The sequence below is a fragment of the Stylophora pistillata genome, chromosome 1, assembly GCF_964205215.1.
Source record: "Stylophora pistillata chromosome 1, jaStyPist1.2, whole genome shotgun sequence".
NCBI classification, from domain to species: Eukaryota; Metazoa; Cnidaria; class Anthozoa; order Scleractinia; family Pocilloporidae; genus Stylophora; species Stylophora pistillata.
In genome coordinates, this window is record NC_142519.1 from 45,228,775 (window position 1) to 45,242,798 (window position 14,024).

The 14,024-nt window shown below is 37.2% G+C and overlaps 1 protein-coding gene and 1 long non-coding RNA gene across 2 annotated transcripts; both read right to left on the reverse strand.

Annotated features, from left to right (window-relative positions):
- Nucleotides 1–209: 209 nt before the first annotated feature.
- Nucleotides 210–11,725, reverse strand: LOC111346418 (follicle-stimulating hormone receptor-like). Its single transcript, XM_088759100.1, has 10 exons — nucleotides 11,658–11,725; nucleotides 11,129–11,200; nucleotides 10,044–10,118; nucleotides 9,548–9,619; nucleotides 8,283–9,243; nucleotides 7,205–7,286; nucleotides 7,051–7,119; nucleotides 6,097–6,408; nucleotides 2,328–2,681; nucleotides 210–1,957 (listed from the first exon to the last, which is right to left on the reverse strand). The coding sequence occupies exons 1-10, from the start codon at nucleotides 11,723–11,725 to the stop codon at nucleotides 1,818–1,820; spliced, it is 2,205 nt and encodes a 734-aa protein (XP_088615226.1). The 3' UTR covers nucleotides 210–1,817.
- Nucleotides 11,726–12,217: 492 nt separating this feature from the next.
- On the reverse strand, nucleotides 12,218–13,558 carry LOC111320366 (uncharacterized). Its single transcript, XR_002693848.2, has 3 exons — nucleotides 13,360–13,558; nucleotides 12,823–12,894; nucleotides 12,218–12,272 (listed from the first exon to the last, which is right to left on the reverse strand). It is a non-coding gene; the product is annotated as an uncharacterized LOC111320366 (long non-coding RNA).
- Between the last annotated feature and the right edge of the window lie 466 nt (nucleotides 13,559–14,024).

The window sequence follows — 14,024 nt, forward strand, 5'->3', positions numbered from 1 at the left end:
AATTTTTTTTTTTTTTAGAGAACTGCTTTTTGTGAAATATTTTTAAGGAAAAATTTATTATTATTATTTAGGACGTCGATCATGTATCGTCAATTTATTTGCTGTTCTGCTGAATGAAGCTGAAGCAAAATAATGCAGACATAAGGTGAATTCTGCTACTCTGTAGAACAGTTGTTAATACCATAGAGATTCAAGACTTTTCTCTAAGCTAGAGATTTTTTAAACTTGTTTTAATATTTATACCTTAATTTGTCTTAATTTTGTTTGTTATCCTGTATTTTTACTGATTTTTTGAAATAAACTGATTATTATATATATATAAAAAATTATATATCAGCTTGAATAAACATGATTCATGGCTTAGCATTGCTATACAACACAACCTGCTACTGAATGCTTACAATAGGTAAGACATCGATGGTAATTTCAAATTGAATAAATGCCAATTATGGCTGAGCATTGCCATACAACAACCATCTACGGAATATATCATAAGACGCATAAGACGCTAAGATTGAAATAGAGAAATCATAAGTAAGGTGGCAATATATGGCAACAGATTTCAATTGAATCATTAGGATTCATGGCTTAGCATTGTAATACAACACAGCCATCTAGAGAGTATCTCAGATGTTTAGGTTGAATTGAACAAATTATAAGTATAAGGTATAGATATCAGCGTTAGATCGAATAAATACGATTCATGACTCAGTAATGTAATACAAAACAGCCCTCAACTAATTATTTGAGTTGTTTAGATTATATTAAACAGCCAAATAATGTGACAGCGTATAGTTCGCCTGCTGTTCCGATCAGACCCAATATCTCAAACACCTCCATACACTGCTACTTTTTCTGCATCTAGCATTAACTTAACTGAAATTAAAATTACATCCGAAGGAAGTATATAGAAGATTATTGAAAGGTTAACTATTAAGAAAAAAATCCTTGCAAATTTATGTTACGGGTAAGCGTGTCCGCCTCGGGTCGGCAACCGGATACGACCCTTAAAAAACGGTCAGGAAACATTGTATATCTTTATTAAAAACTGGATCACTGGATAATGCAATTCAAGACTTTTTATTGGCTTAGCCATTATGGTATATGAGCCAATATACCATAATCTACAAATATGGTAAGCGTACGCGTCAGCTTAAAATCAAAAGGGAGCTAAAAAGTCCGGTTTCTTCTTACAAAATAATAATTTCTTGGGGGCGTTTTTAATAAAACAACTATTCCACTCGCGCTTGTTTGATGTGAGATGATTAAAGCCAACTCGACGCTACACGCCTCGTTGGCTATCTATCATCTCATATCCAACGCGCGCTCCTGGAATAATTGTCAAGTACACTCTCGCTACTGAAGTATGATATGAATTAATACTACTGTAAAGGACAGAGATGGGCCTCTATAATAATTAAGTTATAACAATTCAAGGCTTATCAACCGCAGAAGGAACCTAACATACTTTTGATCTCTAATAGTACATGTACAAAGTGCCACATTTACAGCCAAACCTCAAGCTAAACAAGACATTCGAGCGTAAACAAGTATCCCTAGCAACTAATAATTTAAAACGACTCATTTTATTACATTTAGCTTATCGAATTTTTAACTGGTATGTATAGCATGACACGGGCACTTATATTTTCACATAAAACAACAAGCTTATATTTTGACACTATTTAAGAAAACTACTGTTTTCGTATTTCAGAGTCACTATATGCGCCTTGATAGAGCCGAACACCTACTTAATCGATTTTAAAGCTAATTTCTTATAAATCAAATGGATTCAGCTGAGAACACAATGTTGTTGATTACACTCTCGTTCCTTTTATGCCGTCGAGTGCTTCGTAAAACTGATCAAGATCGCTGTCATCGTCAAACGTGGCCAGCGGTGCTCTTGGAGACTCTCGCCCTGAGGCTGCTGGGAGATTTTCATCCGTTTGGTTTTTATCTGTTACATATTAACATGACCCAAGAATAAAAGAAGCCATTCAGTAACTTTCCGTATGTTGAATACTTACTCTCTTCTCAGACTAATTCATAACGAGATTGTTATACAAAGTGGGGCACCGTAGTGCCACGCATCAGGAAAGAAAAATCGCTCCAAAACTTTGTAGTGAGCAAAAGCACTTTCACTGTTCGAATAAACCGCTTAGCGTAGTTTAGCAGGGAAAACAAGGTGACGAAATATGAGAAACTAACAGTTTGTGCAAGGTATGATGAGGAGAGGTTGTTTACCATTTGTCCTCTAAATTAGTGAAAAGATCTCAATATATCAAAGTTCTTATTTTTGAGAAGAAGCAGAGGGTTATTAAACATACCCTTATTTACGATAAACTGTTCGTCTTCCCCAGCTTCATGGTCCATGTTATCTTCGTCTTGCTCTTCAGATTCTTTGTGGTCGTTTTCCAATACTTGCTTTTTTTTTTTAGGCTCATCCTCCACGTCATCCTCATGTTGTTCTTCAGATTCTTCTTCTTGTTTTTCAGGTTCGTCTTTCTTCTCTGATGGATCCTCGTGTACATCCTGTGGTTTTTCACCCTCTTTATTCTCATCTCTCTCCTCAGGCCCTTCATGATTGCTGTGCTCTACGATTTTCTCATGCTCACTTTCATCTTTGGACTCGTCATTACTGTCATCGCTATCATCACTCTCTGGGTCTTGCTGGATTTGAACTGGAAAGAAAAAAGTTAAAAGATAAAAAGTGCACTGTGCCAGGGGTGTTACCTCCTGTAGTACCAGCCACAGCATACCAGTTCCAATCAAAGAGTACGTTATAACATTTGAGTGTTCTTTGATAAACATGAACTCTGACAAATGGGCGACAGTCTTTATTGAAACAGTAAAAGAAAAAAAATACACTGTTGCAACGCAGTTTCTCCATTAAACATTCGCGGCATTTACTAATTCCAAACCCCATTAAATGTTTGCCCAGTTTAATAAATTTAAACCTTAAACATTAGTTGGATATCGAAACGATATCATCTTGTGGCTAAAGCAGATAACCAAAGTAAATTAAAAAAATAGCAACCGCAAGTCTTCTCTATATGAAATGGCTGTCTTAATAATAACAAACACTTTGTCAACTACAACTGACAGCGTGGCATCTTAACGCGATGACCACGCGCATGCGCAAACCGAATCACCGGAACCGTCGGAATGAACTGGATATTACAAAAACCAAGGCTTTGTTGTTAATCGAGAATTTTTATTTTATTTTCAAAATCTGTAAAAGTCCCCCAGCTGCAATTTCTCCTCGAATTTGTGCATCACAGATGAAAACGTTGTTTTTGACGTAGGGTAAGCGTTACACTGTAATTTCTGTCAGTTCAATGAAGGGCTGTTTGATATTTTATAGTTGTCAAAACTTTCTTGAACGTGATTGATTTTCCAAATTAACGGATATGAAAAACTTGTATGAAGGCGTTTTAATTTATTATATAATATAAAACTATGCATTAGTGTTATTGTTGATTGAGGGGAGGCATCAAAATTTTAAATTCTGTCAGCAAAATGAAGAACTACTTCATTTCATGTGTAAATCAGGCGTATGTGTATATGTATTCAGGGAAGATGCGATGGTGCTCAAACCACTGAATTGGCTCAATGGTGGCACAAAGTTATCAAAATTATCATGACTTTGGGAAAAATGACAGAATTCCCTGGGATGTATGAGGTCCTACTGGGAGAACTTGTATTTTCCCTTTTTCTGGCGTAATTGATAAGCTTACTTTACCTTGCTCCAATGACGAGCAGAAAAGCTATCCGGAAATTCAGTCCACTTCGTTATGTTCCATGTTTATCATATCTATAGGTCCTCTCACGTAACGAACTGCTCAAACCTGTCTCGTTTTCTTCCTGTACTTCTCCCTAAGTTATGACAGCTTTTAGATAAAGTCCTTCCTACATGCGTAGTGGAAGCCATTACTTTAGTAATCAAAAACAATGGTACACGTTTTGGACAATTGATTTCATTATCCTTGGTGACGCGAAATGAACATTGAACCCAACGACCAACACTAAGTGAACACTGAATGCAAATTCATACTGTGAAAATACTGTTTGAAAAGTATACAAGAAAATGTAAGTCGTACTAGGAGTTGGATAGTTTATGTATGCGTTTTTCACCCATACGTCCAAGTCCATTGTAAATTTGTTTCTCATTTGTCCTACTGGAGGTTGAATCAGTCTTTAATCTCTCCTTATATTACTTACGGATTATCTGTCTAGGGCCAGAGCCCCGTTTCTCGAAAGTCCTGGTAACCTAACGGACCCGTGAAGCTGTTCTGTTTTCATTCAAGATGGGGATTTCAAAAGTTTTGAAAATGACACAATAAAACTATTCGCTAAAGAAACAAAGAAGACTGGTTTGGTTGCCAGAACCTGCTTTCCTACGCTTTAAATTTTGATTTTAAAACATGGCTTCGGGCCAGTCAAGTTACCGGCACTTTCGAGAAACGAACTCCAGCCCTGTAAGTCTTACCTAAATAATATCTTAAAGTTACAAAAACACGCATTACGTTTCATGTACTTCGCAAAGAAAAATGAACATACCATTCCACTGTTTATTAATGCTAAGATTTTGCCTCTGAAGGTTTTGTACTTCAAAACTTTATCTGAGTGGATGCACGACGTTGGCACTGCTTCTGCCCCAATTAATATACGTAATTTATTTACGGAAACGTCTAGTACTATTCTTATAACACACGCTCATCTACTTCAGATAATTTTTACATAAATGCTTCAAGACTTGAAATACAGAAAAACGCCTAAAACGTGCTAAACTATGGAATGAGATACCTAACTCTCTGAGAGGGCTACCAAAGAAATCCTTCAAACTCAGAATTAAAAACAAACTTCACTTAAGTGTACTCGACGATGAAGACTCTTTCATTGAGGTTCGCAAAATCGTCTCTAAGCTAAATTAAAATGTCAGTAGTAGTAGTAGTAGGGGGAAGGGAAGAGAGAGAAACAAACAAACAAGCAAAATATTATCTATTTAATCACATTCTTTTCCTTCTTTTCTTTTTATTTTATTAATATTAATAGTAATAAGCTAATGATGGACTGTAGCTATTGATGGACTGGCCCGCTTAGACTAGCATAGCTATGTGCGGGCCGGTCCGACTTTAAATGTATGTTTTTATGTAATAATAATAAATGATGATGATGAATTTAAAAGTGACTCACGATCTGATGAATCATGCCTCCTCCCAGAGAGATGCCGCTGAACTGAATATAAAGCTTTGTCTAGGTACAGTATGGTTTATTTTACATAGTTTCCCGTTAACTTTCATAAATGAACCTTCTCTGAAAGAAACTTATCTCAGTGATGTTACTCAAAAGCGCCGCATGATTTTTCTTTTAATCAGCTTTCAACTGGCATGTTTAAGATGAACTGGTTGCTTCTGTCTTCTTCGTATTAAAAAAGGCCTAGCTTTTCCCTAAAGTTTATCAATAGGAGGTATTTTGTTTTCAAGAGGATGCTCTAATTGTCTTTTTATTTTTTTTCCCATTTGGAGCGAGTATGTTAATCTTCAACTCTGGTTTTTCTGAGGCATACAAGAGGAGGAGAGAAATCAGAAAAAAAAGATAAAATGAGGATAAAATGAGATTTGGCCCTCAAAGGAATGCTGAGCATTACCCTGATGACAATATCCTAAATGTTACTATGACTATTTTATATGCAATTGCTATCCATTTCTCATATCGTTTTGGATCTTCACGAATCCTCATAAAGGAGCACTAACGATTTTCTCCCCGGTAATAATTCGGGGCACATTTAGTAATATGAATGACAGCTCTAAGGTTAAGTATTGTGATGCCTTCCCCCTATACGTTTGCATAAGCTTCTACAAGACTTCTTGTTAATTGCTACTTTACAACAAATCAGAAGGAACGAATTAATATGAACCATCACATCCAGCTTATAATGGTATGTAGTTAAGTAAATATGATTAATGGCTTATGAATAAGCCATTATTACTGTACTTATGAATAAGGGAGTCCATAAATAGATTTGAATACCTACATTTGGAGTGAATGATAACGTAAACAAATTTCAATTTTTTTAAGGAACCTAAACCTCACCTTCATCAGTAGATTGGTCCTGATCCCCTTGAAAATCTGTTTGTAACTCTTCACATTCAGAATTTGCTGCGACATCTTTCAGGGATTGTTTATTATCTTTAGTCTCTGTCTTCATTGGCTGTGCTGTTCTTTTGTCGGTAGAGTCGGTAGGCTCAGTTTCAGGCTGTTCTGGCTCGGCAGGCTCTCTGTGTTTTGTGTTCAGCTGCCATTTACGTGTATCTTGGGGCTCAGAATGTTCTAGACATGGGTGATCATGTTTATGGACCTCCTCTTGCCCTTTTTCAGGTTCCTCTTCGGCTTCTTTGTCTGGTTCTGAGTGGAACATGCAATTTGAGAAATTAGTAAATGTCAGTCGTGAAATCAGTTTATAGACAAAGCGAATTTACACAACATGATCACAAAGATAAAACTTGTAAATTTGTACTGTTGTTCCTCCATACTGAAATGTGTCCACTCAGTTGAATTTTTTTTGCTTGCTTGTAAATGAGATTTGAGAAACAAATAAGTCCACCCTCAGGCTCAAATATCATTATGATCATTTGGGAGTTGTTCAGCGGGTTCTTCATCTTCAGTATTCTCCAATTTCGGATTTGTTGGCTCCTTCCGGGTCTCCTTATTTTCTTTATGATCTTTATTTTTCTCCTCACTCTGTTCATGGGCGACACGATGTTCTAAACATTCGTTCCTGCGATCTATAAAGCATGTTTGGTGATTTATAATTAAAGAGAATAGTGCAGAATATATTTTTTTTATAAAGATGAAAAGGTCAATTGGGCTCTGATAGAATTTGATTCAATCGGTGTCATGTCTATTCTTGGTTTTCTCCGATAAAATTTTCTAACGATTTTGTAATATTTGGGGTATAGATCCAATAGAACCTTGAATGAACAAAGCAAAGGATCCTTAAGGAAACAAAGTAAAACCAACATATCTTTCTTTTGTTGGTTCACGTACCCTCTTCCCCTCCAGCAGCTCCGAAAGTCCTCATCTCCAAAGCCTGACCGTGACCCGGATCTCTCACATCTTAAATAGAAAAGTAAGATAGACCTGAACTGCCATCTTAGTTCGGGAGTATTAACCAAAGCAAAACATCAGCGGAGGCCTATACCTTCTCCGGTTTGCGTTCGACTACACTTTGCCATGAAATAGTTGCACAGCTGTTGCCATTTTGCTTTGAGAACGTCTCTAACCTATATTTGGGACAGAAAAGTTTTCTTACACTGAAGTTAAAGATTGCAATTAATGATAATATCCAAAAGGCATGCAAGATCATGCGAGATGGCTTTGTATCACTAATTTTTAATGTGACAGAATGTATTCAGTTTTTTTGCCTAGCTCAACTCTATCCCTTTGCGATATGTTTGAATTCTTACTACTTGAAATCTACAAAATATCTTCTTAAAACGCTTACTAAAGGATATTGAACTAGGGTAATCATTGGTGAAATCCTACCTGATACCAAAACACTATATGTAATGTAATATCCTAACAATATAAGTAAAGTGAAATCCGTGATACATGTAATGAATTCTTGAATGCATATTTTGTTTAGAACCTTATAAGGTTATAAGGGGTAAATCTTTAGTTCTCCTTATTCTTTCCTTGTTGGTTTCGTCACTTGTTCAAGAGTTGATAAGTGTAAAGGTTAAAGGTAAAGGGGTAAAGTTAAAGGTCTCTATTTCTCTAAACAACATACGTGTTTAGTTACAATTTTTTTAAGGTTGAAATCAGACAGGCGCCTCTGGCAGCCGTGTTTATTCCGTAGCGATTTCACCTACCCACCCAGGGAGGACATCCATCACACAGTAATCTCGTGCGTGGAAAATTAACGTCTCCTACCCCAACCCTGCAGGAGACGGGACCTCCATTTATTCGTCCCTATCCGAGAAGACTACAATATCTAACCATTTCTTGATGTTAAAGAAAGGAAGCATATTCTTCTCAATTAGTTTTAAGACCCTGAGTGTTGGTCCGGCCGGTATTGAACTCTCGACCTCCCGCACAGCAGTCCGGCGCTCTCCCAATTGAGCTAACCAGGCGGCGGTTAGACTGTAGACTGCCATACTTTTATTACTATTACTTCTAGTTCGAGTGGTACATAACGTGTGCCAAGTGAGATGAAGTAGCAGATCTTTCACGTTTATGATAATTTTACAAAAACTAACATATTTTAAAGAGGTAATTACCTGTGTGGTGGACAAGGTGTATAGGATTGGATTGATGGCGGAGTTGAATGGGAGAACAAACACTGCGATCCACACGGCAAGATCTCCTGGTGTCCTGAACGACTTTTCCACAAGGGACCTGAGTCCAATAACAATGACTGGCATCCAGCAGATGCAGTCAGTCAGGATGATGAAAAACACTCGTTTGGCAAGAGCTGTCTCTCGCTGGGTATTGGCTGACATCGCCTGGACCCACAATCTGTTTCCAACTATTACAAGATAAGCCACAACGACAAAGGCTACAAAAGCCAAATTCAAACCAACAAATACAGCCACAGAATATTCCCAACCAGGTGCCTTATAGTCTGAGAGCTGAAGTGGAATACATACAACAGATCTGCCATAGTAATGATGACCTCCATTAGGGGCTTTAAAATACCGGATGCCAAATATGGGAAGGAAAGCAAATATGAAACCGACAATCCAGATGATAAAGCACAAAGCATGAGCGGCTTTGTTAGTCAGTCCATCGATATTGAAAGGGAACACAATATTTTTAAGTCTGTCAGCAGAGATAAGAGAAATAAGCATCAAAGATACCTCGCTTGATAACATTGCGATTGCGCCAGTTATCTGGCATAACAGACTCGAACGCCAGCTATAGTCATGCAAGTAGTATTGCCCTGCCCAGATCGCATCCATCACACCTATGGTGATCAGATAAATACCCATTAACCCATCGGATACCGCCAAGTGCGTCAACATGATTGGCTGTGCAATATTTCTCTCCCTGTAGACCATTCGCCATGTGATGACAACCACAGCTCCAATCAGAGACATGATACCAACAACCCAAATACACTTCCTTGGGGCTCGATCTCTGAACATAGTCTCACAACTGGCAAAGCTGTCGACATAGACAAAATCGCAGTCCGCGTCCTCTTTTGTCAGTTGACAACACATCAGGTTGGTGTCTACAGTGCTAGGGTTCATAGAAAGAGTTTAAATTAATGAATTCCAAAGGAGAACACGTGCTGAAGAAATTACAGGTACTCAAATTGAAAAAAATATTTAAGGTATAATTCCGATGTGCTCTAAGAATGAATTCTCATAACTTAACAGTCTCACCATTGAGGGATTGGGAAAGTGGGAACCGTCATGGGTCTTCATATATGTCAATGGCGGGGATAGCGAGGTTGTAAGCACTACATTGAGTGGTAGAGACGAATTAAGATTCTATTAAATCACCTCAACTAGGCACTGAGTGTGTACTTTAATTGACTTACGCTGTCATTAACTCCTTCATGTTAGAGAAAAAGCCTTCTGGTAGTTCCCGCATCTCGTTGTAATGAAAGTACCTGCGAGTTAGAAGAAAGCAACTCAGCTAAACTAGCAATGCTTCCTCGTGTTATACTGACAATGATCTCTTCAACCTGCTGTATCAGTTACTGAGAGGTCGCTTCCTACTTCCTCTGCTCTTTTTCGCACAGTCTCTAATGATTATCAGATACCGAAACGTTATAAACCTTAAGAAAAGGAAACTGAAAGATGAGAACTCATTTATTGGGAGAAGTGAGAAATAAACGCATCTGTTTTTTAACGAGTCATCCCATTTTTCCAGATTCGTGACAAGTTATTCGTCGGCTAATCACACAGGCATGGACGTATTTACTTTGCCAACATGCTTTGAATTCGCAACCAATCAAAGTTTTTCGTGGATTCAGTCATAGAATTCCGTAAGTTCGTATACGCTCTGAACAAACTCAGCTGGTTCATACTCACAAGAATCGAATGTTTGGCGCGACATCTTTGAATTGTTCATTAGTTACTTCAGTGATTTTGTTAAGATAAAAGCTCCTGAATAGAGATAAACCAATAAAAAGTGTACACGTCATACGAGTGTTGCATCATCCATCGAAAACTGTTTACTTCTACTCAATTTGGCTCGTTTTGTTTAAAGTTAAATCTCCATAACATGAACGTTTCGTGTAGTGTATTATACTACGATAATAAAAATCTTTATAACCGATTCTACGCAGGTTCTACAGAAGTCCTTTAGATGGCTAAAGACTTTGTTGAACTGCATCAGTTAACTCTGATTGGTTTGCCTGACCTCATGATTACTCTAAGGGCTGTGAGGCTTTTCTCTAAATTAGTATAGACTTGATCTTGTGAGGTATGTCACGAAAAACCCTTTGTTTGAATCTTGAAGGAACCTGAAGTTGGGCTTCTCATTAAGTTCTTGCACTTTTAGAATTTCTTCCTGTCTTTCATAGGACCTTCATTCACCTTGGTGTCCACGCACTGAATAGAATGGGTCTTGCATGTGTACTCGGCTTGTTCTACCCTGAACCCATGGTATTGTTTCGAATAGCAGCCTGTTTGATGTACTTTCACTGTTGCACAGCGATAATTAACATTGTCGGAAGGATAAAATAGGCTAAGATGATAATTCTTTTCATGTCTACTAGTGTCCGTGACCATTTCGGACAAGACAGAAAGTTTTATTCGCAATCACTCTGTGGTTTCTGCAAGCTTCTCGAGCATATACATGTAGATGCAGAGTAGGTAGAGTATTTTTAAGGGTATGGTGGTATTTAAATACCATTTGATTGCATCGATAAAGACATTCATGATATCTGAGGTTTCCATACGCTGCAAAGTGAAGACATATCCGGTAACTTGAAAACGGCTTAAAACTATGCAATTTTTCCTTGGGATAGCAATAATTCAGGTTTCGTTTGTTGTCCTTCAGTCTATTATGAAAAGCAATTCGTTCTACTGTTACTAAAAAATTTCTTGTGAGAGTCTCACTGCTTTTGGAAGTATTAATTTCGTTTATCGAGTAAGTTTAAAAGGATACTTACATAGACCTAATCTGTTTCGCATCCTTAAAAACTCCACGTGGCAGATATTTGATGTTGTTGTCATAAACAGCCCTTGAAATCAAAAAAGGGGAAATTTTATCATCTGAACAACATAGAAACAATCTAAGCATATATTGATTTTCATTGCAAATACCATTCATGTTACTCTTATGCCGTTCTTTCAGGGTATTGAGAGGTAAACCAGCATTCTTCAGGGGTACACCAGCTCGATTAAGTAGGAAAAAATCCAAGCAAAAAACGAGGTTGTCGACTATTCAAGCGTTTCCACGATACATGAAACACTTAGCTTTTACCATCCAACCTCACTCTTCCTTTTAGGTACGCGTGAGATTAATTTTTAATTGAAAATTTCTCTCCTTAAAAGTTAGATATGTATCGAGAATACCGAGCAAAGATGATCTGTTAAGAGTCATTGCTTTTCATTTTGGCTTTCTTAAACCATGTTTTTCAGATCTCCTGAAAACTTAAAATTAATTTTTAAAAGGAAAAAATCGATGTTTTCACTTACAGGTCTTTTAGTTTGGATAGACCTTGGAACTGATCAGGCAACAGGGCCACGAGGCTGTTGTTGTCCATATATCTGCACAGTAAATAAAATGCAGTGTATGATGTTCCAAACCATAATGCAACATGGACTTTACTTCCAACTAGTGACGATTTTATATTCTTTGATTCTTATAATAACTAGCCCTCGTTGTTTCGATCGCATCCTAAGAATTCAGAAGGATCTTTTTCTTAAAACGAAACGAAGAGGGCCACTTAACAAGAGATTCACGTGTTTTCCTCCATTTTGGTATAATTTGTATTTCCCGGAATCATTGGTAGGAGTGTAAGATGAAGGGAGTTGTTTCATTTATTACTCGCCTTTTAGATTTTATCCTTTAAACGGCTTACTATTGTTCCTTACTTGAATCTTAAAAAAGACTCTCGTAACTTGCTAAAGTCAGTAGTGATCTTCGGCTAAAATGATAAAGTATTTAGAAAGCTTCCTGTCTATAACGAAGATTGTATGATATACTCATTGCTTCAGCCTCCGTTACAAACATGAACTACCTACAATGTTTCTATCTTGGAGAGGTTGTTGAACCTTGGCAAATGCTGAATTCTGTTACTGGACAGAAAGCTTCCGGGAAAAATGAAAGAGAAAAAGTAGAAGAGTTAAGTTATTTTCATGGTTTCTTAAAATGAATATTCTAGTATATGGATAATGACCATAAGCTTTAAAAGAAACACGATCTGTTTAGTTCAGCTTTCGCAAAGTAAATTTTATGGAACTATACGTATCAACAATTTTTACATTTGATCCCTGCTAGTTTGGAATATAGGTGCCCTTTGCACGCTCGTTGGATGCTGTCAGAAGATTTCTCTTCTCAGTAGCACTGTAACGAGACTGTATCAAGTCAGCCATATGACAAATAAATTTTGTTGTTTTGAACTCTCCCATAAAAGCATTACCTCCCACTGTTATTAACGCACGTACATCATGAACCACTAGTTACGTGAAAGAAAACGCTGTGAGAATTAGTCAAATTTTATTCGTACTTTTACAGATCATAATCACTTCGTCTAGTTCCCTGAAAAACGCAAAATATCCAGTCATCTTAACTTAACGCTTGGTGAAAAACTCAATTTACTGTGCATGAGTACCGTAATACGAATTGGATGCCACTTACAGCCTTTTCAATTGAGTGAGGTTGCCAAAGATATCCAGGGGCAAGCGCTTAATCCTGTTGTTTGACAAATCCCTTCGGATAGTAATTGGAAGAAAGGCTAAGCTAACTGTCAAACAAATTTCAGTACTTGATCTTCCTGACCCTTCCAGTGGGTGCTGGGTAAGGGTTAGAGCTTTATTATCCCCTAAGAGATTTTTTACTTATATGTATTTAGCATATGAGATAGTGCCTAGAAAACTTGAACAGAGGTAAGGAATCAACAACATGGAGAAATATATAGAAAGTAATGGCTAAATTGATTCCATTCAGTAAAACTATGAAATTCAGTAAAACTAGTGAAATCCCCGGCTCCTTGCGAGGAAATAATTAGAGTTTTTTTTTAATTTTATAAATAACAAAACACCATCTGGAGAGTATTCTGAGAGTATCTCAGGTGGAGGCAAAAGTGGCTGATGTGATTGAAAGCTAAGGTAATATATAGTGGATTATGATTTGCAAGAGTTGTAACTGGTTATCAATAGAAATAGCGCTACTCACAGTTCTTTCAGCTTGGTGTTTGTGCTGAGAACACCTCGAGTCAAGTTGGGCAACTGGTTGAAAGATAGGTCCCTGACAATAAGACGTTGCACAGTTTTTGGAAAATGTGTTAATTGCAAGGAAAAGGGAAGAAAACAGAGAGGAGAATACACGGGTTTAAAATGTCAAATTTTGTTTTCCGTAGATCTTATCACCTTTTAATAATTTCTATCTTTAAAATATTTGCAATTGCCTGAAACGTTTTATGAGCTTTTATAATTAGTAGGAGAAGGCTACGATAATAAGAGGAAGAGGAGAAACAAGTCTAAGTCTAAGACGCTTGTTCATCTTCTTCCATTTATTATCAACTGATTTATCCTCTCCGCCGAGTGGGATAATTTTGACATAAGCCTCTAATATTTTGATCCGCCACTGGCTAATAATCTCAAAATATTGTAAAACATTGGAGGTACTCGCAAACGATTGTAAGATAGAAATACATCAGTAGGTGTAAAAACTACGAGGAAAAATTTGGATAAAATCTAAGCCCGTGTAATCTTCCTCTTCGGATCTGGATTTGAAGTAAACATCATTGCCGGCATTTTTAACAAAGGTCTAGACTTGCTTTCGAGACTAAGTTTAAATCTTGCGGCCCGAAAATCTAGTATGGGAACGAGGTTCTTTCC

Excerpts from the sequence above, each read along its gene's own strand:
- LOC111346418 (XM_088759100.1), bottom strand. The coding sequence starts at position 11,725 with ATGGACAACAACAGCCTCGTGGCCCTGTTGCCTGATCAGTTCCAAGGT. Across the intron at positions 9,244-9,547 it reads ATGAAGGAGTTAATGACAGC|CACTGTAGACACCAACCTGA; the intron begins GTAAGTCAATTA and ends TATGAACCCTAG. Across the intron at positions 7,287-8,282 it reads ACACCTTGTCCACCACACAG|GTTAGAGACGTTCTCAAAGC; the intron begins GTAATTACCTCT and ends TCCCAAATATAG.